A 26,362-nucleotide genomic window follows, 5' to 3' on the forward strand; every position below is an offset into this window, starting at 1 on the left:
TACCCCTCTCCTGGGAGGGGACATGGCATCTCACTGCATCCCCACAAGCCCACCTGAAGCTGGGAGGTGGCAGCCATGCCCCAGAGACCCCCTGACACCCCCTACCCTTGTGAGCCTCAGCCCTGCTGCACCCAAACCCGGGATGATGTGGCCCCGTGTGGCTCGGGGGGACCCAGGTGTCCGAGCGCTGGGGTAGGGGGTACCCCCAGGATGGGCACCCCAGGCACCTACCTGGCTGTGCCTGCGCCCCGGCCGCCCGCCCGCGTCCCCTCACATCGCGGCTCCCCAGCGCTGTGCCTGGTAAAGCCGATTATGTGCCGGCTTTAAGGCTCTCCTTCTCCCCGGCATCGCCTCCCACCTCGCTCCAGTGCCTGGCACGGCCTGGGGGCAAAGGGGATCCCCCTGGCTGAGTGTGGGGGTCATCCCTACGGTAGGAGGAAACCTTCAGTCAGGGGCTTGCTCAGGTTCTGCCCCCTCCCCAGGCCATCCCATCCTGGGAAATATCTGGTCCCCAAAACCCCAAGGTACGGCAGGTCTGAGCCCTCACCGCAAATTCCATCTCCTCCCCACCAGTCCCTCTCCTGGGGCTGCCCGAGATCTCAGCATCCCACCCTTGGATAAGTCAGGGTGTGGGGGGCCACCTGCTTCCCCCCATCCACAGTACCTGCTGAGCCCCCACCCTGGCTGTGGGGCTAAAAGAGATCCTGGGGGGATTCCTGTGCAGCACCTCCAAATTCCCCCTGGGCAGTAATGATGACAGCACACAGCGTGGGAAGGGTTTGGCTGTATTTTGACTTTGGAAGGAGATACAGGCAGTAATACAGAAGCTTTGCAAGCATGAATACAATACACGGCCTCCCCAGATCCCGCTGGAGCGGGGGGTTTGTCCTGGGACCCTGATCCTGCCCTCCCCTGCACTTGAGGCTGGGGGGGCTGCAGGCATTCTTCAATCAAGGCAAGAAGCCAAGATCTCTGTCAATGGCTGGATGGACTTCTGCAGAGGGGGAAGCTGCTCCTGCCAGATCCCAAACTCCCCCTTGCTCAAACAAAACACCTTCCTTGGTGCCTTCCTGGCAAACCAGCCCTGCCTGGACTAAGCATCCTTCACCTCATCCCTGAAACAGTTCCTGAACTCTGGCCACCAGAGACGAGTCCAACTAACCACAGTCGAGAAAAACTGGGGTGAACCCTGTCAGATGCAGTGGCCCCCAAAGAGAGGGACCTGGAGGGTCCTCCTGGTGCTGAGCCTGCAGGAGCAAGGTCCATCACCCCAGCTGCCAAATCCATCTGGTCCTGGGATGCAGCTCTGGTGGGTTTTCACTTCCCCTACTCCATTTCCACTTGATGCCATGCGGGGTCCAGCGGCGTTCCCAGCCTGGCCCCTGCCTCGGCTAAGGCACAACTCGGCTGCTTAAAAAAAAAGAAAGGGAACCCAAAGGGCACAAGGTGCCTGGGATAGGGAATATGGGGAATACAGCACGTGGAGCGCTGGGAGTGCAGGCAGGCAGGGGGCTGGGGAGGGGCAATGGCCACGGAGATACATGGGCATTGCCTGCAAGCTGCCAGGAGCCCCCACGCCAGCACCACCGGGAATCATAACTCAAAAAAAAAAAAAAAAAGAAAAAAGGGAATTTTGGCTTCAGATCCCAAGAAAAAGGGTTGTAAAGGCACTGTGCTCCACTCGAGACAAGACAGCAGCCCCGGTGGGGATGGCTGCACTTCTCCCAGTCCTATGTAAAAAGCTTTGGCAAAAAAGGTACGATCTAAAGAGCATTTCAGCTGTGATCTCCTCCTGCATGGCTGCTCCGTAAACACGATTCCTTGCTGTCTTTGGCTGAAGTTTTAAAAAAATTGTGAAGCTGAGGAGCTTTTTTTTGGTTTGGATTTTTTTTATATAGAAATAGATTTTTTCTTTACAAAAAAAAAATCAAAGCATCTTTTAGCACTTTTAATATATATATATATATAAAATTCCTGCTATAGAAAACAAAAATCCCCAAACTTGGGTTTCGATATCTTTTTTTTTTAAGGGAGAAAAAAATCTTTCTTTTGCTTTGGGGGAAAAAAAAACACCTAGCTGGAGACGGGCAGGAACCACAGGAATGCGCCACAGGGTTACATGATGCTGCAGTTCTGCACAGCCTGAGCCTGGGAGGGAGAAGGAAAAAGAAGAGGGTTAAGAAAAATCCAGTGTCACTGTTTGCTCTGGCTGTGAAGTGTCAAGTGGGATCCTCCGCACGCCTGCAGTGTCTGGACTGTGCGTGCCCAGGGCTCGCCTCCTCCCTGGCCCTTGGGGTGCAATAAATAAACCCCCCCAGGCTGGGGTGTTCATAGTGGACAGGATGGGATGGGACAGGATGGGATGGTGGGGGGAGCCACTATGGCCACATCCCTTTCCAATCCCTCTCAGAATCTCCGGTCCCTTACAAAGAGGCTTGTGCAAGGCCAAAGAGGAAGAGCAAAAGCAGGGTGAAGGACAGGAGGGAGGGGATGAGACCCCTACAGCGCTGCCCTGTTGAGAACGGACAGCCTGGACCCGGGGTCTGGGAATGGCACTGACCTGCCTGCGGGGACTGGAGTTCCCCAGGAGGTAGTTCCTGGTCACCAGGCTGTCCCCGAGGCCAATGCCAGAGTCGCCCATGCTGCGGTAGCTGCGGGTGACGGTCACGCTGGAGGTGGAGGAGCCCGAGGACATGGTGTTGATGCCGGCGTTCTGGGTGCCTGACTTGTCAGCGGGCTGACCACACGTGCCGCACACGATCGTGCGGGAGCGCAGGTTGTATTCACCGGGGTCCCCAGAGCCGCTGCAGCTCCCCTAGACATGAGGGGGGACAAACAAAATGACCTTGAGCCCCTGCCCAAGTATCCTCTGCACTGAACCCCTGCTCTGAGGATGATGGTGTGACCCCGGGGGGACCTCTTCATGTTAGTCCTCGAAGAGGGTCCGCACTCGCCCATCCTCTTCATCGTGTGGTTTAAAAACAATAAAACAGAATTGTTATTTTTGTATTTCTAATCCCAAGTGACTGGGGCTGGTGTGATGCCAGTGGGTGACCTGCCCCGCTGCCCTGTCCTCACACCCCAGGCTCTCAGCACACCTGAACTGTGCTCCTCTGAAAGCATCCTCTTTTTCACCGCCTGGTGAGCTGGCAGCTGTCCACAGGGAAACTTGCTCTTGGAAAAGATTCAGCCTTCAGATGAATGGGCAGCACTGCCTGCAGGAGCTTGGCTCCTCTGTCCAGGGATAATCAATGTAGAAGAGAATCACAGAATCATGGAATGGCTTCGGTTGGAATGGACCTTGAAGCTCATCTCGTTCCACCCCCTGCCACAGACAGGGACACCTTCCACTAGACCAGGTTGCTCCAAGCTTTGTCCAACCTGGCCTTGAACACTTGCAGGGATGGAGCAGCCACAGCTTCTCTGGGCAACATGAGCCAGTGTCTCACAGCCCTCATAGAGAATTTCTTCCCAATATCCCATCTAACCCTGCCCTCTGTCAGTGGGAAGCCATTTTGCCTTGTCCAAGGTCCCTCTCCATCTTTCTTGGAGCCCCTTTAGGCACTGGAAGGGGTTCTAAGGTCTCTCAGGAGCCTTCTCTTCTCCAGGCTGAACACCTCCAGCTCTCCCAGCCTGTCTCCAGAGCAGAGGGGCTCCAGCCCTCAGAGCATCTTCACGGTTACTTCTGGATTTGCTCCAGCAGCTTCATGTCCTTCTTCTGTTGGGGGCCGAGAACTGGACTCTGCACTGCAGGTGGGTCTCACAAGGGCAGAGCAGAGTAGGACAATGCAGTAGCTCAACTCGCTGATACAGCAGCACTCTTCATATCCAGAGAACTCAAAGGAAAGAGGATGATGGATTCCACATTCTGCTCCTGCAGAGACCCTGGGGCAGCATCCAGCAGATCTCTTGCCACCTCTTCATGCATGATTCCTGTGGGCATCTCATGTGCAGGACACACACATCCTGTGCGATGGGCTGGTGGGGGCTCCTGGGCTGCAGCCAGGGATGTTTCTTTGGGAGAATTGGCTGCAGCTCTGTTCCTGGCATGCTGCCTACTCTCTGCCTGCTGCCTGTTCCTCTGTCTGCTGCCTGCTCTGCTCGCTGATCCTCCTGGTGCATATTTCAGCTCCATGAGGGTAATAATGGGCTGAGAAGAAGGACAAAGCCACCCCTGGATTTGTTCCAGCACCCTTGTGAAGCACAGAGGACGGAGCAGCTGCTGCCGAGAAGTGTCATCCATCAACTTTTGTCCATCCCGTCCTCCCGGTGACACGGGGTACCAGCTCAGCCTCCCTCCGGCTCCTCCAACACCTTTCACGGCATGTCAAGGTTGCTTAGGGTTGGAGGCACCTTTCAGCAGGGCTTTAAGACCTTTTTTGGTGAGCAGAGATCTCCTCCAGGTGCCAGAGGTCTGTTGCCTTCTCTCAAGTTGTTGTTTCCACAACAGACTCCCTGCTACCTTCTCCCATACGCCTGACCCTGCATGATGCTGAGCTGCCTCCCACCTTGACTGGGACCAGAACTGCATCCCCCATTGCCCCCCTGGGATTACTGGCATTCCCAGTGCCCTACTTACGTGGTGATGGCGGTGGTGGATGCTCATTTCATCATCGTCCTCATCCTCATCATCGTTGATGATCACAGTGCGGACCAGTTTCCGCATGGCTACCTCCTGTGGGGGACAGGAAGGGAGTTGGGGGGTTCAGTGCCTGCTGACTCCCCATGCCCCAGCCCAATCGTGCCATCGGCTCTCACCTCCCCGTTGGAGTTGATGAGGGCGGTGCGCAGGCTGTCCCCGGAGCCCCAGCTGCTCTGGGCTTTCCACACCACGTTGCTGGGGGGGCTGTGGGTCGCTCCAGCTCCTGAGGCCCAGATCTGGGGAGAAAAGCAATAGGAAAGTAACCTCTCAGATCTGCAGAGCACAGAGCCCAGGAACATGGGTCTGTCACTGCAAAAAGCACACCCCAACTGCTCTGCATCACCAGCGGCCCAGCAGGACTTGCGATCTCGGCTGGATCCTCCACTGGGCAGTGACTCACCGTGACCACCTGGCCAGCCTTCAGGGTGAACTTCGGGGGGAAGCGGTAGGTGATGGGGGGATCATCCCCATTCTGCCGCTTGATCTGCCAGTTCCCCATTGCCTGGTCCTTCGAGAGAGAGAGAGAGCAGTGACCCTCAGAACCCCAGTTCCTCCCCAGCTTGTCCCATTCACCTGCCCATGGAGCAGGGCTGAACTTCACCCCAGGGATCCCCCTCAAGGAAACTCACCTCGTTGGACTTGTTCCTGAGACGGACAAACTTGCCCTCCAAGTCCACCTCCTCCACTCCGACCCGGCCGCTGGTCCGGGCATGGTGGGAGAAGCTGGTCCGGCTCTCACCATCCTCCAACTTCCGCTTCTTGGAGGAGCCTGGGGTGGACAAGTGGCTTCGGGATGCACCTTTGTGGGAGGAAGGGCTGGGGGACAGCCTCAGCCTGGTAGGGGTAGAAGGGGAGATGAAGCCAGTGAGGACATGAGGGCTGGGACCCACATAGCTCAGAGGTGGGTGCAGCGCCTCATGCTCACCGCTCCTCCTCGCCCTCCAGCAGCTTGCGGTAGGCGTTGATCTCCATATCTAGAGCCAGCTTGATGTCCAGCAGCTCCTGGTACTCATCCAGCTGCTGCTGCATGCGTGCCCGCATCTCGGCCATCTCCCGCTCCTTCTCGGAGAGCAGGCGCCGGTTGGTCTCACGTTCCCTGGCCAGAATATCCTCCAAATCATGTAGCTTCGCTTCCTTGGCAGCCAACTGTGGGGAGGGAAGGTGAGAGTGGCCACTCCATCCAGGACCATGCCTAGAAGGGGATCATCCCCAGGAGAGGACCATCTCCAGGGCAGATGCCCCAAGGAAGCCCCGCTCACCTGCTTCTGCAGCTGGCTCACTTCTGAGGAGAGGTTGTCGATGCGGATGCGGGTCTGCTGCAGCTCCTCATGGGCAGCACCCACCATGTTGCTGTTCCTCTCAGCCGACTGCTTGGCGTTCTCCAGCTGGGGGACAGGACAGGGAGATCAGCATCCCCAGCACCCGCTGCCCACCAGTGCTCTGTGCAGCCGGGGGGAGAGGAGGGTATTGTGGGGGGGCTTCTCACCTTCGCCCCATAGGTCTTCTCCAGTTCCTCCTTGTAAAGCCTGATCTGGGCTTCGTGCTGGCTCCGCAGCTCCTGCAGGGCCTCGGACAGCTTGCTCTCAAACTCCCGCTGCCGCCCATTGTCGATCTCCACCAGCCGGGTCTCGTGGCGGCGCTTGGTCTCCCGCAGCTCCTGGGGACAGGTCAGGGGACAGTGTCACCTCAGGAAGGGGACACAACTGCGCAGAGCAGGGGTTCTCCCAAGTGACCCCAGCACCGTGGCAGCACGTTGCAGCTCACCTCGCTGTAGATGTTTTTCTGGAATTCAAGCTCTTCCTTCAGTGTCTGCAGCCGGTTCTCGGCATCCACGCGGCGCAGCATCTCGTCCTGCAGCTGCTTCTTGGCTTCGTTCAAGGCACTTTCCAGCTGGCAGGGAATTGAGAAGGAACATCACAGTGGGCTCTGGACACCCCAGCATCCGGTATGGCTGGGGACCCACCATCCAACTGCATCTGCCCCACAGCCCCCTGGCACAGCAGGGACCTGGCAGCCCCCAGGTAGAGGGGGACAGACGGGTCTCTGGGGAAGCTGGAGACAGGGCTGCCACTGCTCACCTTGGCCACCTGTCCCCTCAGATCACGCACTTCAGTCTCCAGATTCCTCTTCTCGCCCAGGGCTGTGGAGAGCGCGGCTTCCTTGGAATTAAGCAAAGCCTCCACATCCTTGAGGCGCGCCTGGGCAGTGAGCAGGTCCCCTTCCTTCTTGGCATTCCTGCGGGGCAAAGGATGGCACAGGTTATCTGCATGGCAGGGAGAATCATAGTCATCAGGAAATGATAGAACGGTTTGGGCTCAAAGGGACCTTAGAACTCATCCAGTCCCACCCCCCCTGCCATAGGCAGGGACACCTTCCACTATCCCAGGTTGCTCAAGCCCCATCCAACCTGGCCTTGGACACTTCCAGGGATGGGGCAGTCACAGCTTCTCTGGGCAGGGGCCCTGTGCCAGGGCCTCATCATCCTCACAGCCAGAAATTTCTTCCCAAGATCCCATCTAACCCTGCCCTCTAGCAGTGGGAAGCCATTCCCCCTTGTCCTGTCACTCCAGCCCCTTGTCCAAAGTCCTTCTCCAGTTTTTAAGGGCCCTTTAGGTACTGGAAGGTGCTCTAAGGTCATGTCAAGCTTCTCATCCACCAACACCTCCAAGTCCTTCTCCTCATGGTTGCTATCAGAAACTCCCCCCTGAACTGTAACTCAAGCACACAGAGAATCATGTCCACAGCCCTCTGATCACCCCCAAAAGAGTTGCAGGATCACCCCTAACACCCACTCGCCAAGGAGACTGGCAGGCCCCAGCCATCCAGCCCCAGTGTGGATACTGGAAAGCAGGAAGGGCTGGGGAGGACTGGGGGAACAAGAGGTGTCTCAGGATGCAGCCCCTGTGTGTGATACGCACACCCACAGCACAGCTGCACCATGAGAGACCGGTGCTGACCAGGTTGGGGCCAGAGTGGCACAATGTGACACGGTGGGACATGATGCAGCGTGGTGGGGACACCAGAGCACGTTGTGGTGTGACACAGTGGGGCACGGTGGGACACGGTGCAGCATGGTGTGGTGTGGCAGAGCATGTGATATTGTCATGTGTGGCACAGTGTGGTGTGGCACAGTGTGGCATCATGTGACACAGGGCTGGATGGCACAGCAGCAGCTGGGGAGGAGCTGGAGATGCCCTGTAGCCAGCACTGCCCTACTGAGGCGAGTGGGCAGAGGAGCTTGTGGCACCCTGCCAGTGCCAGGAGGCTGGTGCCTCTCCTGGAGCAGATGGGGGGCACCGGCTGATAAGCAGGGGCCGGGGGCTGCACTGGGGTAGCCAGACCTCACCACGAGCTCAGCTGTTGCTTGGTGGGTGCAGAGCTGTGGCACCTCAGCCACCCAGCACAGGGCTGTGGACAGGTCTCCCGACCTCCAACATCACCGTCCAGACTCCCACGCCATCCTGGCTCCCACTGCCCTCCTCACTTTTCCAGCCCTCTGACAGCAGGTCAAGGCCATTCCTTACAGTCCCGATGTGTGACCAGGGAATCTGATCTCACTGTACCACCAAAATGCAGCCTGGTGCTATTTTGGTAGGTCCTATAAAAAGAAAAGATCCAAACGGCCCCCAGCAGCCACCAACCCCAGAGTGTGATTGTCATCCCACCTCCCTCAAAATGGGGTGTGGGACAGGTGGAGGTGGGATGTGCCCCGGGACCAGTTGTGGAGCCCCTGGGCTGTGGGTGAGCACTGGCCAAGCACTGGCTGCTCGCCAGCCCCAGGGCACATTCCTGGGGTGGGGAGTGCACACCCACGCCATGAGATCATGGGTCACAAATACCAGGGAGCGGGCGGCGGCACCACTGGCACTCAGCCCGTCCCAGGGCAAGGTCCAGAACACCAGGAATGGGACCTCAGGACCACCAGGAATGGGACCCCAGGACCAGCAGAGAAAGCGTTCCCTGACTCGCAGGGATGTGGGAAGATCCTGCCTTGGCCAATAGCAGATTTTCCTGCATTTCTTTCTGTTTCCTGACCTGAGCCAGCACGGAAAAGTCATTCTGTTATTTTGCAGACTAAACCAAAGGTTTCAAAATCCCAGGCTACTGTTTTTAAGCATAAACTCCACTTTGTATCTCAGGATGAATTCTATATTAAAAGAGCAGGAATTCAGTTTGAGGAAGGACAGTTTAAAAAAATCACTATTCCTACATGTACAGTAACAAAATTCAGAACCACTTTAAGTGTCGCTGTCAGGAAAAGCAGAGCCCAAGAGCCTCTGGGAATCCAGAAGCAGCTTGAAGACTTTCTTGGAAGTGTGTGAAGATCCATCTTCTGCCTTTGTTTCCATTTCTGAAAGTTCCTTTCCCAGCCCAGAACACTTTCTGTTGTGGTGCAAAGGGCTCAGTGTAACATGCTGGATCTGTGATAAATTATATGATGTTTTTGTGGTCAGATTTTCATATCATATTTAATGATGTGCACAGAGTATGATTTCATAGTCCATGAATTCCATAAAATAGCCTGGTTTGTGCCTAAATAGCATTTAAGCAATCTTGAGAATTTGGAATTTAGCCTGCAGTGGAATAACTGACCAAGAAATGGTGCTGGTCCCCGTTTTCCAGAGAACTACAGTCCCACTTGCTGGAGCTGCTGCTGGAGCTCTGTGCTGGGTCCTTCCTGCACAACCCACTCCTTTCATACCACTGACTCATAGGACAAGAATGCCAACTGGGAGCAGCTCCGAGGCTCCAAGGCTCACTGCAACCAGTGTTTGAGGGGAGTGTTCCCACGTGGCCGTGACTCGTCCCCACAGTCAGTGTGGCCACTCTGGCACTGCCGGCGGGGTCCAATCCTGCCGTCCCTGATGGAGTGAACTGCCCTGTGACTCCAGGAAGGGCTTGTCCTGGGCGTTTTGCTGCTGCAGCTCTTTGCTCGCCGTGTTGTCTGTGGAGGTTTGGTACAGCCAGGGGGCACCGGCTCTTCAGGATGGGGCTCTGGAACGTCCTGAATCCTCCAACTCTTTCAGGGACAGCAGTTTCATTAAGTGACAAACAGAGGGGAAAATGCTGATAGTTACACTTGTGTCTCCATCAGATTGTCCTTCACCAGGGAACAGAGGGATCCAGGACTCTGGGCATTGATGTCTGGAAAGCCCCATGGTAAATCCCAGATGACTCAAGGACAAATCACTTTGCCTTAGAAGCTCCCATGCTCAGCTCTGGGTTCCACCATGAGGAGCAGAGCCGGGAGCTCAGAGCTCACCAGCCGTGGGGCTGAGCTTGGGGGCAGTTCTGCAGGAGGGAGAGAGGTGAGGAGTCCTGTCCTGTCCTCTGCTCCGGCAGGTCCAGTGGTCTGTGTGACTCGGCTCCCTAGGACCTGAGCATCTCCCCCTCTATTCTTTCCAAACACACCATGACCCTGAATGTGGCAGCAGCTTCCAGATGAGCTGTCAGTCCACAGGTGAGTCCTCTCTGGTGCCAGGGACCCCAGTGCCCACTGCTCCATGCCAGCCCTGTTGCTCCCCACTTCAGCCCAGCCAGCGCTTTGAGTTTTCCCTTCTCCTCCCCTCAGGTCCTGCTTTTATTCCCCAGCAACCTCCCAGGCTCCAGCTGGCGCTCGGCTAAAAATAAAAACTTCCATGGCAGCTGTGTCGCTTCCACTTCCATGGAGTAGGGGACAAAGCCAGACCTTCCTCCTCCCCCCTGAGGGTTCCACTGGCCTCCCCATCCTGCCTGCTAGAGCCTTAGGATCTTGTGATCCCAAATCCCCCAGGGAAAAGGGAAGCAGAAACTCACCCCAGAGGGCTGGGTGCCTGCAGGCAAGAGACATGGGCTCAGTGTCCTACAGGATTTGATCCCCTGGGCTGGGACAGCCATGGGTAAAAACAATCCAAGAGGAGAAAACACAACAGAAGCATCAAATCCTCAAGAAACAAATGTCTCAAGAGAAAAGATGGAGGGAAAAGGGGCCTCAAGACGTTTTATTTTTAGCTTTTAAAAGCAGGAAGGAGGAAAAAAAAAAAGAATGAAAATTGCAACTGAGCTGCCAGAAAATCCAAATGTTAATGGAAAGTTGGATCTGCTCTGGCTGCGCTCAGCACTGACAGACACATTGACTGCGAAGCCAGTGCAACAGATTCAGAGAGGGCTCAGGGACAGCCCCACAGAGTACGATCTGCTACTGCTTGCCCCCACTCTGCCCCAAAATTCCAGCCCAGAAACCTGGCAGGTCTGGGCTCTCCCCCTGAAAAAGTCAAGACAGGACAGAATCATCAGAGCTCATTGAAGCAGCTTCAGGCACAAGCCCACCAGGCTGCTGGAAAGATGCCAACCCTCTCTGAGACGCCAGAGCCCACTCCATGCATTTTTAGGAAACACCCTTTGGTTTCCGCCCTCCACTATTAATCCCTGTGAGTGTTGCTGAAGCTTGGGCAGCAGCGGGCTTCACATGCTGGAAGGGGACAAACGGATGGGCTGGAGCCAATGGAGGTGCAGGCATTCCCCTCCTTCCCTGCTCCAAATTGCAGCTGCCCCACCCTGGAGAATGTGCCAACTCAGGGAACTCGCCGGCTCATGCCCCATCCATAAATCTTTACGCACATCTGCAAATCCCCTGGGACTGCAGGTTTCGGACCCACCTAGCTGCCAGGGCCCACGTCCACCTGCTCCTGGCCATGCTACTGTAGGACCGAGAACGCTATCCCAGGAAAGGCTCTTGGCACGTTTACAGCTTGGGAGTCCAAGGTAGAAGAGGCAGCGTGTGTCCTCGGAGGTCTGTCATTGCTGGGAGGACCCAGAAAACCTGCTCTGCCCCACCTTGAACTGGCTGCTCCGCATGGCACTGCCTTCAGCGCCATGGATAGGTCCCAGGATCACTGCATGTATCCCAGGGATCACTGTCCTACCGCAGGGATCGCCCCACTATACCAGGGACTGTTTCTCCATCAAGGATTGTTCCCCCATCCCAGGGACCAGGGCCCCACAGGATCTCAGGGACCAGGGCCCCACAGGAACAAGCAGCAGGGACAGCACGAGGAGGGGAGGACTTGGAAAACCTCTGTGGTGGGGCAATGGGAATGTGGTGAAGCAGCTTCTCCCAGCTCCTGACTCATCTGTGCCGCAGCGCCTCTGCCAAATCACCAGGATAAACACAGGCTGGTCTCCTAGCAGGGGAGCTGGAAATAGCCAGCGTGATGTATAGCAAGGACAACGTCCGCACGGAGCCGGCATCCTGTGGGGCACCAAACCCCTGCCAAAGGGAGTTGGGGATGCCAGCGTCAGTCGTGCTCATGGATGCACGGAAACAGCTCCCACCCTCATGTGTCAGCGGTGCCAACGCCCCTTCCTGGTGCCAGGGTCAGTGCTGGCCCCGATGCATGTTCCTGGCATGCTCATCCCTGGGGCTGAGGGGCTTGTTCAGCCACATGGGACCCCAGAGGGATGAAAACAGCTCATTGGCATCTCCCAAGAGCTGGACTTCCCCCTCCTGGAATTGGGATCTGGCCTTTCCTTGCCTCCTTAAAATGAACCAAAACCGCTGCTTCATTGGAAACTAGGAAAAAGCATTTAATGCAGATGCAAATGGACCCCCCAGGCTGGCATTCCACAAATCCAAGTAATTTCTGTCCCTCCACAAGCCCCATCACCAGGAGCTTCACTGGGAGCTGTGGCGCACACAAACTCCAGCCCGATGGGACCTGACCACAGCAGTACCTCCAGGGATTGGCCACACATGCCCCTCCTGAAGGCTTGAAGGAGCTTTTCCCCTTTCCCTGGATGCATCAGAGCAAACGCCCTGTGCCCACTCACCATCACCCCACAGCCTCTCCCCTCATGATGGGAGAAGCACTTTGGCTTCAGCAGCACCACAACCAACGGATGCAGGAGGTGGCTGCAGCATGGGCCAACAGCCCCGCAACTGCTGAAAAGCTGGAAACACATTTCCGAGAATAAATAGTATATTAATTGTTTAGAATTAATGGTGTTGTAGCTCGGTGCTGGCTGGAGAGCCCCACTGTTGCTTGTTCCCTGTCCAGGCTGTCATGCCAGCTGGTGACTCATCCCAGCCTCCGCCAGCAGCTTGGAATGGAAATCCCAAGTCACCAAGTGACACCGCTGTTTGGGCTGAGTCCCCCCTAGTAACAGGAGGGCCCATGGTTTTGGATAGTGGATGGCATTACCAGGGGGGTTTTGGAGCTGGAAGAGGGGGTTTTGCCCTTTTGCCATGTTGGAGTCACCAGGGGAATGTGCAGGACTTGGCTTTCCACTGCCCACATTGCATTTTTGGGAGGAGGTTTGCGTCAGGCATAAATATGTGTGTCTGCATGGACAAAGGGCAGGATTTAGACCCCATGGACATGTGTCCCAGCTTGGAGCAGGCATCACAACGTCCCACCAGGTCTGCCAGTGCCTGGCTGCCTGTGAAACCTCTCTGTCACCTGTGGGACCCCCCACTGCTGCCTGTGGAACTCCCTTTCCCAGCTGCCTGTAGCTTTTCCAGGGAGCAGCAAGCCCCAGGAGACAGATGCAAAGAGGATGCAAAGTGCACGGGAGGATCAGCCGCTGGAGTCTCCAGTGCCGGGAGCGCACGGAGCCTGGCACCACAAAATGAGGGCAGGATTTCCCTATGGAACCCCTCCACCACCAAACCATGGGTTACCTGGAACAAGCCTCTAGGCTGGGGTGACATGCAAAGTCCCACCAGTTGAAATTTGGTTTAGTAACTGGGAATTGTCTGCATGGCACCAGGAAAACCTGGCCAGTGTCTGTGCAGGTCTGGGGGAGATGGGCTGAGCCTGGGGTTTCCAGAGGGAGGGCTGGTTCCTCCCTTCCAAAAACTACGTTTTCCACTGAAAAAAAAAAATCACCAAAGACTTGAACAGGCTGTGCAGGGCAGAGGTGGAGTCACCATTCCTGCGGGGATTTAACAGACATGTGGATGTGCTACTTGGGGACAGGGGTTAGCGGTGGCCTTGGCAGTGCTGAGGGAACAGCCAAACTCAATGATCTCAGAAGACTTTTCCAACCTAAATTATATGATTCTATCTCTTCATAAACCTGAACATCTCAACTGCTTAGAACGCCATGATCAAACACTGGGCAATCCCCACCAAACCCCTCCATTCCAAACACACCAGCCTGCCTTTCCCTGGCTTCCCATGGAATTTGAATCAGGTTATCTAAAAGACATTTGATTGAATTAAACCATCTTAAATATAGATTAAAGCAATAATGCCCTTCATCAGGAAAAAGGAACTTGCTAAAAAAAGCCTGGAATTGTGCTGGAAAGAGAATTTAGAGACATTATTCAAATATGTGAATACACCACCTTCCAAGCCACTCAATTCCACCTTCTGAGTTTCAGTAGGAAAGGCACAAGAAGAAAGCTTGGAATCGTGGAATATCCTGAGTTGGAAGGGACCCACAAGGATTGGCGATTCGAACTCCTTCAGAGGACATCCCCAAAAATCCCACCAAGAGTGTTGTCGGTTTGTTTTTCCAATCCAGAATTTCCTAACAATTTGTAGGCAGTATATGATACAAAAGCCTGACTAAAGCTTTTGGGAAGAGAAGAGAAGAAGGAAATTCCAAATCTCACCATTGTGAGAAGTGAGTTTATCATTAATATAAGTATATATCATTAATATAAGATATATTATTAATATAACTGTATTATATTTAATGTAACAACAAATTAACAATTACACTTTGGACTGGATGAAATCGAAGGGAGTTTTGGCCAGCCTTGACTATCTCACTGTGACACCGCAAAAACCAGTTTTGCGATAACTGGGCTAAATCTCAATGGGATAGTTGTGGGTCTTTTTTCGTCTTTTTTTTTTCCCCCCTAAAACAGCTCCGATTGTTGCACCTCCATGGAAACCCCAGAACTTTCCATTCACTTCAATACATCCTTCTCCAGATGAACGAGAAACGCAAAGCCCGTAAACCTCCACCTCAAAGGATGAAGACAAAGCACAGATTCCTGGTGTTTCCTTGGGGGATTGGGCATGGCCGGAGATTTACAAACAGAGTTAAAAACAAGGAGCTTAGTCACTCGTATTAGTCATGTCTTCAGGAGCACTGGGGGGAAACAGCCGCAAGCTCCTGTTTCACTGGGAACTGGTAACGTGGCCAGGACATGGGGCAGTGGAGAAGAAGCAGGGATGCAATCCCAGCCCCAGGAGCAGGAAAACATGCTGCCATGGAACAGACATTGATTTCTTTCCCTCTGCTCACACATGCGGTCCCTGAATGCAAAGGGGTGATGGGAAGGGATGAGATCGCTTTGTATCTGCTGCATCCTGACCCACAGTGGGAACACAATCCCTGCACAAGGTGGGACAAGGTGGAGAGGAGCCAAGAGAGGCAAAACACGGAACAAGCTCAAGGCCTTCTTTTTTCTCTCCAGTAGCAGCAGCTCATGTCGTTTTCCATAAGATCGGGTACGCAAAGCTTCCGGCCAGCAACATTTGCTTAAGAAACAAAGTGGGAGATTGTTGGATCCAGCTGCCACCCATCTTCCTGGGAACAAAAGGGTTTGCTATCCCGGCTCCAGCAGTGCAGATAAAGGCAGGCGAGGTGTTTACATTGCCACAAGGTCTGTTTGCGTGTGGCGGTGGCAGCGAGGCCGGTGCGAGCTGCGCTGGAGCTGCTTTGTTTGTGCGCTCCGACGGCCACTGTGAGTCAGCGCCGGCACTGTGAGCTCCAACCGCTGTCAGGGCGGCTGCTGGGATGGGATGCGATGCAGGGATGAGCAGCGGCCAAGGTGAACGCCAATATTTTGCTGTGCTCTGCCATACGCTCTGCCCACTCTCCCCTCCAGCCTGCATGTGCCGGGACGGAGCCCAGACCTGCTCTGGCACGTGGGCAGGAAATAACCACTTCCCCAGAGTAAGGACTGCAGACGTGGCATCCCTAGAAAGCACAATTCAGCCCCAATTGCTGCTTGCACAGAACTACCCTGCAAACAGGGCCACTGTGAGAGGCTCTGGTCTCCCCACCACCTCCCTCCTGCTCAGCCCCACGTGCCCACATCACGCTCACCACTGGGCAAACACAATCCAGCTTTTTCCACAGGAATGGCACAGCTAAGGCTGGGCTGCGAAAAGTGGCGTCTCTGCCCTGCAAATGGAGGGTCTGGGGGCCATCTAGATGGTAAAGCACGATGCCAAGGGGCAAGGCTGCTCTCCACAACGCTCCTGTTCCCTCCTAAAGCCCACAGCATGAAGGCTCAGCTTGGAACACTCTAATTTCTCGCCGCTCAACACGATGCCCTGCAGCAGAGCATCCTCACACCCCACAGATGCTGCTGGGGAGCATGTCATCCACTGTCCTGCCAGGAAGGCGAGCGTGACTGCCGGAGCAGCGGGAGCCCCCCGAAACGCGGCCCCACAGTGCCACACCCTGCTCCAGCCCAGAGACATGTGGCTGAGCGTGACTCATCCCCCTGCTCTGCCAGGGCTGCTCCAGAGCCCTTCCACAGCCACGGCGAGCCCACTGCACTGCAAGGAGAGGGGGACATGCAGCTCTTCCCAGTGGGGACTGGCAGCTGCAGTGGGGCAACTGGCCACCCTCAGTGCCCATGGGCACTGGGGCCAAGTTTCCTTTGGGTTCCCATGCCTTTGAAGCCCACGTGTTACACATCCACACCAAGAGCTTGGATGTTTATTTGGGCTCACATAACTCAGAGATGGGGTTTTAAGGGAGAAAGTGTGTCCTTACACTGTTATTAAATAAACCCCCCAACAAAGTGGAAGTTCTGAGCTCCAGTCAAGCACCGCAGCAGGGAGACACCAACTCTTCCTGACCAGGATGGGGGCACTAAACTGGATGGCAGGAGGATGCCAGTGTGGAAAGAAGGAGCCAGAGCAAGTGGCTGGAAGTGGCTCCTGTTCAGGAGGGTGGAGAGACCTGTGCTATCAGAACCTTGCTCCTACAGAGGTGCTTCTGAACCACTCATAGCCCTGACACAAAAATTCAACAGCTTCAGGAGAGCCCATATTTGCTCCTACCCTGGCTCTGTCACCTCTCTGCAGGTTCATGGCGCCAATACCTGTAGTTGTGCAACCCTGTTAGTAAGGAAGGTAAAGTACAGGTAGGGCAGCACCCATCTTGCACCCTGGGTGCTGGGGAACTGTGTCCCTGCTGCTGTCACAACTCCTGGCTCTACTCACCATGGGAAGGCAGAAATGGGGCATAAGGGCTGTCTGCAGCTTGTGGAGGACACTAAGGGCATCTTCACCTTCCTCGTAAAGATGAAATTGGTTTATGATCGAGAACATGCAATGTTGACTCAGCCTCGCCCAGGAACGGAGGTGTCCCAACCCCAGCTGGGTTTTGTGGTATCTCTGCGGGTTGGGTTCACTGTACTTCATTAACCAACTTCCACACCCTTTGGCTCTCCTCAACACCCACAGTGCTGGATCACACCATGGGTTCACAGACATGCTGTGATATCCTTCACACACAGGAACTAGGACATATATACATATTTTATGGAGTGACAGGGCAAAGAGGAACGGCTTTAAAATGAGAAGGCAGATTTAGATTAGATATTAGGAGGAAATTCTTCCCTGTGAGGGTGGTGAGACCCTGGCACAGGTTGCCCAGAGAAGCTGTGGCTGCCTGTCCCTCAAAGTGTTCAAGGCCAGGTTAGGGCTTGGAGCAACCTGGTCTAGTGGAAAGTGTCTCTGTCCATGACAGGGAGGTAGAATAAGATGAGCTTTAAGGTCCCTTTCAAACTAAACCATTCCATGACTCCATAAACTTGGGCTTCTCCTGGATGGCTGAGAGCCTGGCTGTCATACAGAGGTCTCTGTACTCAGGGCTGCTGCTTCCACTACACCAAGTGGGGGAGGGGGGCTGTGCCAGCCCCCCACAGTTGTTCAACTTCACACTGGAGCTATTCAACCCCGGGCAATGAGGGGAAGGGAGCAGAGGCAGGTGGGCACCCAGCCCCGACACCCCAGTGAGTGGCTGCGGGTGTCTGACGGCAGCTGCAGACAGAGACAGGTTTCACATGGCACCAGCCTCAGCTGTTTGGGAACGTGCTGAGCTTGTCACAGAGGAACAGGCTCAGCACACAGCCTCACAAAGAGCAGGATGGTGAAACAGGTAACGCAGCCAGTGGCAGGACAGCGGGAGGTAATTCCCAGCTCATCCCAAACCCACTGGGCTGACTCTTCTCGGGCAATCCTCTGTGTCAGCCCTAATTTTGTACAGGACCAGGGGTGAGCTCTGGTGGCTTCCTCCTCTGCTGGTTGCCAGAAGCAGGGGAGGAAATTGCAGCTCCCAGAGGGCACAAATTCAGCAGAACACGGACCTGGCAGCCACCCTGTGTGTCCCACCCCAGCCACGCCACCCTCTCCATCTGCCTCCCTGAGCACCAGGCCAGGAACAACTCCCGGTTCTCTGGGCTCCAGAGTCTGAATGTTGATGGCATTCAGACAAGTGAAGTGACACGTGCGAGGCTGAAAAACACTTGTGGCAGCACACGGGACCAGAGCAGGCTGGGACAGGATGTTGGGGATGGATCCCTTCCCACAGTAAACCCAGCCCTGATTCTCTTTGCAATCGTTTCTCTTTAAGTTCCAGCTCCAAGGATAAGATCCTTAATTTGAAGAGTGGATCCTACTGACATAAAAATGTTTAGGGCAGCAGGATTTTCTCTCACTCCCCTCATCCCCCAGAACAGCAAAGGAAAGAGCCGTGGCTGGAAGACGCTGGCAAACGCAGCAATGGGAGTGGGGCCACAAACCTAAAGTGCTGGAGCCTGTTCCTCTGTTGAGGTTGTCCTTGGGAAAAAGAGGGGCTGGATGTTTGCACGGGCAAGAATTCCTCCCTCCCAGGAGCCCAGCCATCCTGAGCTGTTGCCTGCAGATGTCAAGGGAAAACCAATGTTTCTGAGGTGCTGGAGACTCATGGTGGCACGTTTAAGAGGGTCCCATAGGGGTACGGGGGTCCAGCCCAGCGCTGTGTCACTGACTCCCCCAAAGCATCCCCAGCTGTACAAGCTGCTCTTTGTTTGCTCCAAAAGGGCAAAGCCTCCTCCCAGCTGAAGCATTCCCTCCCTGGCAGGGATTCCACGAGGCAGAGGGGGGGAACAGCCCAGGAGCTGGAGGTTTCACCCCACGCAAAATGTTCCAGCACAAGCTCCTTGCTGCTAAAAGAAGGGCCTGGCCTCATGGCAGCACTGAGTCCTAGTTTCCACCCCCTCCTCTTTTTCAGCTAAATGGGTCCTGTTCACCTGCTCCTGCCTGGAGGGTCTTCACTGAAACCAGCACAGGGCAAAACCCCCTGGGCTGGGGAAGGGCTGTGGGGTTCACCTCCGGGCACCCCACTGTTGCCACCCTTGCTCTGCCCCTGGGTGAGCTTCCTCCCTCCACAACAACCTTTGGGAAACAGGAGATTTGTCCTCATTAGGTCCAGGGATGAGGTCTGGGCCCCGGGAGGAAGAGGCGCTGCCAAGGCACTGGCTTAATCGTGTTAGGGGCTGCAATTCAGGAAGACATCGCTCATCAGCCGCGGTGCTAACAAGGGCTGGTTCCTGCCTTGGAGGAGGGAGCTGGTCCCTGCATGGCCAACCCTCACCCATGGAGCAGGCACTGAACCCCCCAGGGGGCCTCTCCTGGTGATGGAGGTGCCCAAGGGCCGCATCCTACAGCCCTTGCACTGACAAACGCATCACACATCTGGTATGGGGCGAACCCTCATGTAGCAAGGTAAGAGCTGTGGATCCTGTTCACCCCGTGAGTCAGGAGTCAGCTCAAGGAGAGGGGGTGATGGGCAGAACTGAGCACAGAGCATCTCTCCAACCGCCCAGTGCTGCTCTGGAATCCAAGTGTCCTCCAAGAAAGGGGACAGAAGCTCGAGGACACCAGAGACAAGGGCATTTCAGACTGGTCCTGTCTCTCCCCACGGTCTGGGAGTGGATGATGCTGGCGCTGCCAGCACCCCTGAGTCACCAGCCACCCTCACCGCACCCTCTGCTTTGCCTCAAGCACAGCTCCAGCATATCCACAGGCCATCGAGAGTTGGGGACACACGTGGAACAGGGCCAGGCAGCGCTGCCTGGAGGTGTCCCTTGTCCTGGGGCACAGCCAGCACCAGGCTGCACAGGATCCCTGTGCAAGGAGCCGGGTGGGCACTCTGGGATCACCACTGGGAGAAGCCAAACAGGCAGTGGAAAGGTCCAGCCCAAAGGCAAAGCAGCTGGCCAGGGACAGAGGAGTGGCAGGAGGGAGAGAGCAGGCAGCTGCCTGCACCTCCCAACTCAGCTCTACCCAGACCCTCCTCCACCCATGCAGCTCTTGCAGCAGTGCGTCGGTACTGGTTAGACTGGTCCCCTGTTTGCACAACCTCTCCCCCTCCAGCCAGCATCTCTTCCCCCACCCCAAACAGAGAACCCAGCACCCAGCACTGTGCCACATTCAGACACATCATGCAGTGGCAACCCCCGCCCCCCACCCTCCCTCTGTGCTGGCGAGACAACCCCTGTGGCGAGCAGCGGTGATGCTGTGGGTGCTGATAACACCGCCCCGAGTGCCTGCCCTGCGGGAGATACCCGGTGCTTCCCCAGGGCTGACAGGCACAGTGAGGGATGCAGAGGGCTGCCAGTTACTTATTAGCCAAAGTGTCACCGTGTCAAGGTCAGACCAGGTGCTGACCCAAGGGCTTAGGGTGGGCAGAAGAGCCGGTAGAGCAGGCACATCCCTATGCAACTGGATGTCAGGGAGCAGAACAAAACCTGAGCAGGTCCTTCCTGATCCCACCAACAGTTCCAACCCCTCCAGAGAGTCAGTCTTGTGGCTGCCCCATTCCCCATGCCCCAAAGACTTGGGACACCACAGCCAAACTGAGCCCGACAAGCAGCATCACGGCGCGGCAGGCGATCATGCCCTTCTCTGAGCAGCACTGCCACATCAAGCGGGTCCCCACGAACACGAGATGAGCTGCAGCCCCTTTGCAAAGGCTGTGGGGACTTTACTAGGGTTTTGGGGGTTGGAGAGCAGCCCTGATACCGCGCCCAAGAATGGGGACACATCAGATGCAGGAATGAATAGCACCGGCTTCCCCCGCAGAACCGCTCTTCCACCTCACCGACCGTGACTCAGAGACGACTCAACACAGAAACACCCCTGTCCCCCAGAGCCCCACGCACCAACCGCTCTCCAAAACGCACCGAAACCCACCTCCCAGCCACGAGCTGCTCTTTGGGAACCCCCTCGAATCACAGAACTTTTTTCAGGGGTTTGTCAACGCTCAGGAACACGCACACAAGCTCCCGGAGCACAGCCCATCGCAGGGAAAAACTCCACACCCATTTTCCACTCTGCAGCTCCCCGCCAGCCAAGGCTGCGGGCTGGGCATTTTTTGCAGCCCTCGAAAGATCGTGGCCAAGATAGTTCTGGGTTTGCATAAGGCAGAAAAAGCCTTTAGACAGCTCAGCTCCTCCTCCCACCAGCACCCGGATCCTTGGGATCTGGCGAGCGGCAAGTGGGACAAGTGAAGCTGGCTTATCTGAGGATGGAGCTGCAGCGGTGCATGAGAAATAGAAAGTTAAATATAAATAAAACCCTGCACAGCTTCTGGAGACGTTTGTAACAGGCAGCACGTTCTCTCCCTCCCAGTAGGTAGAATATTTATGGCATCTTCTGAGGAAAGCTAATTTTAGCCTCATTTGGTGCAGACTCAAAATGAGGCGTCCAGAATAAGAGGCGAAAGATCAAATGGAGGAAGAGGGGGTTGTCCCGACACTGCCCAGCCCGGATCCGGCCGCGAGCCAAAGCTGATGACGGAAAGGGATCCGCTTGCTCCTTCCACGGAGCAGGACTCAGGGAGCTCTGAGTGCTACAGGGACACATCCTGACACTGCATGGGCTGGCAGAGCCTGGGGGAAGCCCAGTGCCAGCCCCTGCCTGGCCAGCAGCGACACTGGCCAGCGAGCCTCGTGTCCTCAGGGGACCTGCACTGGTCACCGGTAACAGCCCTGAGGAGGGGAGGGCAGAGGCACCCAGTGGCAGCAGGGAGGGGCCCAGGAGGGGAGCATTTCTGATGGCAGGGAGGGAAAGAGATGAATCCAATGGGAAGCAGCTGGGGGGATTTGAGACTCAGTGTGGACTGGGAGCACATCACTCAGCAACAGCTGGTGCTGCCCCTGCACTGCTTCCCCCAAAGCTGGAGACCCCACAGAGTGGGAGCAGCTCGGCACAAGGAGGGTTAAGGCAAACAAAACCCGAGCAGGTTCTTTAACTGGTGCCAAAGACAGCAGAGGAAAATAGGACGAGCAGGCAAGATCTGTGGGCAGGACAGAGCCAGCTGGCTGGCACCACTTCCCGGGCTGTGCCGGAGCGTGTTTAGGAATAGCTCCAGAATGACGAAGGCAGAGGGGCTGCCAGCCCGGTGCTCGTGCCCCGCGTCGCATGGACCCTCCCGGGGGCCCAGGGCATGTCTGCTCAACCCCGGCCCTGAGCCTTCACAGCTCTGCTCCCCGATACTCCCCCCAAGGGCATCCTGGCCAAAGATGGCGCTTGGAGGGAGAGCAGGAATGCTGAGAGAGCTTCTCTCCTCTCCTCTCCTCTCCTCTCTCTGTCCTCACCGTGGACACTCCTGCGCCAGCTGGGTCACGGATTTTTCCTCTCCCTGCCTCCTCCAGGTTGCTCCTTCTTCCCTCCCGGCTCCTTGCCAAGCATGACGACAGCGCCAATCCCGCTGCGGTCCCCCCTGTTCCCAGGGCACTCACCACTGGGGGACCCCCCATTCCCAGGGCACTCACCGGGCTTTCAGCTCCTTGTGCTCCTCCCGGACTTTGCTGAGCTCCAGCTGCAGCCGAGCTCTCTCCTTGGCCACCGAATCCAAGGTCTTGCGGGCATCTGCCAGCTCCGACTCGTAGGCAGCCTTGATGCCCGAGACCTCTCGGCTCACCACCTCCTCGGACTCGGTGATCCGGAGCCTCAGGCCGGCGTTCTCCAGCTCCAGCGAGCGCACCTTGTCGATGTAGACGGCCAAGCGGTCATTGAGCTCCTGCAGGTCCTCCTTCTCCTGCAGGCGGGTGATGCGGGTAGGGGACAAGGGGGTCCCCGAAGCCCCGCTGCGGGTGCTCCTCTTCTGCGAAGGCGTCGCCATGGGGTCCGGTGTCGAGGCGAAGGACACGGCACAGGTCACGGCGCGATGTCCCACGCCACCCGCCCAGCTGTCGCGGCAGCTCCTGGTGTCTGAGTGACTTGCTTATATCCCAGCTGGGCTGTAACCGGGAGGAGGAGCTGCGAGGCAGCGGCGGGTGGAGTTATCCAGAACTTGGGTGGAGACAACTCACATCAGTCACGGCCCTTCCTTGGGAAAGGCATCCCTGGGAAAAGGGGGCTTGGCAGGGCAGCTGTGGGGGCACATCCCGGGGTGACTCCTGGTACATCCCCCCCCCCCCCCTTTTATAGGGTGATTCCCCTCACGGAGGCTGGCTTGAAGCTTGGGGGGATTTGGCAAGGGCAAAGTGCACCCTGAGAGGGGCTGCAGTAATGAGCGCCCCCGGGACATGGCTGCCCCACACGACAGGGGGGTGCATCTCAGCAGCTGCTGACCCCAGGATGTGTGGGGTCCCGGAACACCCTGAATGCAGGAGCCACAGGCTGCACAGGACCCTGGGGTAGCCCAAACTCTAGGGTGCAGGGACCCAAATACAGTCCCAGGTCACCCAAAACACCCTGGCCTGGGGTCCCCCTGAATCCTGAGGCATCACAGAGCCCTGGGGCACCAGAGGATTCCCCCTCTCCCCCCCACTGGCTTTGCCCAGTTCTCTCAGCACTAGCTATCCCCCTTTCCCAGCTATCCCCAGTACTAGCTGTGGCCAGTTTTATCCTTCCTCCCAGTTTCTTGTGCCAGCTATGCCAGTTTGTAACTCCACAAATCCTGAGCACCAGTTGAGCCCAGTTTCCCCCCACCCCAATTCTCTGCACTGTTTCCTGCTCTCCTAACTCCAGCCATTCCCAGTCCCACCAGCACTCAGGCATCCTTTCAGTATGTCCAGTTCCCAGAATGGGTGATTCCAGGTCCTCTCAGGTGCTGGGAGCAGAGTCTGGGGTGCTCTGCCTCCCTTGAAGTGCTGCTAAGACTCAGGCGGTTCATGATTTCCAGATCTGCCACACACTTCCTGGCACCCCCAAGTGCTGCCACAGAGAGGGGGCCCTCTCGGACTTCACCCGTGTTTCCTTGTGTTGTGCTGTGAAGCTAATCCCTCCCATGTCAGAGAAATGGGAGTGAAATGACAAAGGGAACAGAAAAGCAACCTTTTTACACCCTAGAAATGAGCGGTGGGCGGGGGTCCTGGGGGCTCCCGCTTCCTCCTTGTGAGCCCCTGCTTGGGAAGCTGGGCTCTGTGGCATTGAAAGCAAGAAAGGGAGATGCCCTCTGCAGCTGGGGACACTGGCGAGAGCCAGGGCACCCCAAAACCAACCTCCCCCAACCGCTCCCTGAGGACAGAGGGGTCCAAGGTCAAGGGCACAGGCAACATGCCGCTTCCTGAGCCACGGCTGCCTGGCTCCTCCTGTCCCTGCTGCAATCCAAGCTCAGTTTGCTTCCCGGCTCGGGGAGTGCAGCAGAGCCCCAGGCAGGCTGGGAATGACTCACACAGCAACGGAACAACACATGCGAACACGCAGCGCACACAGAGACACACACGCGTGTGTGCGCGCTCCGGCAATGATTAACACGCTGGCAGCTCGTCAGTCCCGCCGGCCAGCGCACAGTAGTGGGATGGGGAAGGGACCCCATCAAGCTTTTAAAAAGCAAAAATCAAACTTTCAAAAAGCAACAATCAAACTTCCAAAAAGCAACAGCCCTATGCCAGGAATCTGCCCCAGCGCCATGACAGAGATGGGGGTCCGAGGGGGAGGTGGCCGGGCACAGCCCTCCTGGCACGGCCATGGGAGGGGTTTGGGAGGTGGTTGGGGTGCTCGTGCCAACCCCCCCCCCCACTCCCCCCCCCGCCCTCCTTGCACCTCCTTCCCCATCCCGGCTCACAGGAAGACCCTCTTGGCATACAAAGTGCTGTGGGCAGAGGGTGACTGTGCCCACCCAGGGCTGGTCTCCCTGTGGCCCCGGGGGGGTCTCGATAGGAGAAATAGAAACTCTCTTTCACCCCTCTCCTTTGTTCAGTCCCAGATGAATTCCCCTTTTCCTCCTTCCTCCTGCCTTCTCTGCTGTCCCAGGCTGCATTTCCTTCCCCATATCCTCCCATGCACATAGCCCCTTCCCTGCTGCAGAGACACCACAGCCCTGGGGTCCCCCATGCACGTCACATCCCCAAGGCAGGCGAGAGTGGCAGGACTGTGCCGTGGGGCAGAGGACACAGATGGAATGATGGTGGTGGTGGCCCTGGCCCCATGGTGAGCCCTGCCGGGGCCATGGGCCCCCCAGCGCTCCTGCCACAGAGTCTCGCTGCCGAAGGCGGGTCTGGCCTGCGCTCGGCTGGGCTGTGGCTGCCAAGCCGCGGGGCACTGTGGGACGTGTGGGCCGCCTGCCACTGCGCAGCTCTGTTTTGTTTTAAAAAGTAACCCCTGGGCGGGAGGGAAAGCGCTTGTGTTCTTTGCCTGACAGTGCTCCCTGAGTGGGAGGTGTCTGCCGGGGTCCGGAGCGTCCACAGGGATGCGGATCAGAGCACCCCCAGGGACATGGACAGCGGGGCCAAAGCTTCCTTGCTTAGTGTGGGAAACAGCATCCAGGGCAAAGGCAGGGAGGGACCAGCTTGGGCAATAGCTGAAAATCACAGCTAAGGGGCATTGGCAGAGGCGGTCCCTGCTCTGGCACCCCCATGAAGCTCCTGCCGTGCACAGGACCCTGGCTCACAGTCCCACGCTTCACTGCCTGGGGGGCTGAGCCTGAGGGCTCCCCCGGGCTGGGGGAGGACAAGACCTGAGGGAACCTGAGGGAACGTGCTGGCTCCAGAGCCTGCAGTGGTTGTTGGCAGCCCAGAGTGAAGAGCCCCTGGGGAGGGTCAGACTTTGGCTCCTTTGCAGAAGTTGCTGCACGTAGAGCTCCCCAGGATGGGATTGCTATTGATGCTCCCACACCACACCTCTGCAAACCCTCTTCTTCTGGACACAGACAGCCCCACACCGCTCTGTTCCCCACCACCCCCTGGGGGCTGCAGGGGTGATGTCCTCAGCTCCACTGCAGAGCAGGGCAGGCAAGAGCATCCTGACCCAGCACAGGCACAGGGGGATGGGGAACCCATCACCAGCACAGCCCTGAGCTGGTCACTGGGTCTGGCAAAGAGGCACTTGGCACTTGTGCGAGGAAGGAGGGTTTAACTCAAACCAGATGAGCCAGGAGGACAGTCTGTGCTCCACAGCTCCAGTATGGGCAGGGTGCCACGCTTCAGCCCACAAATATGGATTTCTCCAGGTTCCATGGGCACTGAAGGAACTCAGGGTGCAGGACCCTGCAACAGAGCAACAGAAGGGTGAGGGATGAGGGGTGGACAGGAGTCTGGGGCTTGAGGAGAGGCTCTCAGCTTGGGCTGTATCTTCCTCATGTGACTCAGAAGGCAGAAAGCAGTCACATCCCTGGAATTTCAACCCCCTTCCAGCTCTTTAGCCTCCAAAATATTCCAGGAATATCACAAATGTGGTGCAAACACTTGTGCATATGTGGGCAGTGATGGAGCTGGGGGTGGGGGCAGCAAGAGGAGCTGCAGCTCCAGGGACCCCCACACCATGCAGCTGC

General features: G+C 56.7%; 1 protein-coding gene across 1 annotated transcript; it reads right to left on the reverse strand.

Annotated features, from left to right (window-relative positions):
- Positions 1 to 1,978: 1,978 nt before the first annotated feature.
- Positions 1,979 to 22,867, reverse strand: LMNA (lamin A/C). The gene is made up of 12 exons (XM_017808628.1): positions 22,419 to 22,867; positions 6,721 to 6,877; positions 6,407 to 6,532; positions 6,129 to 6,299; positions 5,902 to 6,027; positions 5,568 to 5,788; positions 5,272 to 5,476; positions 5,043 to 5,150; positions 4,759 to 4,878; positions 4,580 to 4,675; positions 2,561 to 2,815; positions 1,979 to 2,148 (listed from the first exon to the last, which is right to left on the reverse strand). The coding sequence occupies exons 1-12, from the start codon at positions 22,766 to 22,768 to the stop codon at positions 2,116 to 2,118; spliced, it is 1,968 nt and encodes a 655-aa protein (XP_017664117.1). The 5' UTR covers positions 22,769 to 22,867; the 3' UTR covers positions 1,979 to 2,115.
- Between the last annotated feature and the right edge of the window lie 3,495 nt (positions 22,868 to 26,362).

This window comes from Lepidothrix coronata, unplaced genomic scaffold (genome assembly GCF_001604755.1).
Source record: "Lepidothrix coronata isolate B3197 unplaced genomic scaffold, Lepidothrix_coronata-1.0 Scaffold23, whole genome shotgun sequence".
Taxonomy (NCBI): domain Eukaryota; kingdom Metazoa; phylum Chordata; class Aves; order Passeriformes; family Pipridae; genus Lepidothrix; species Lepidothrix coronata.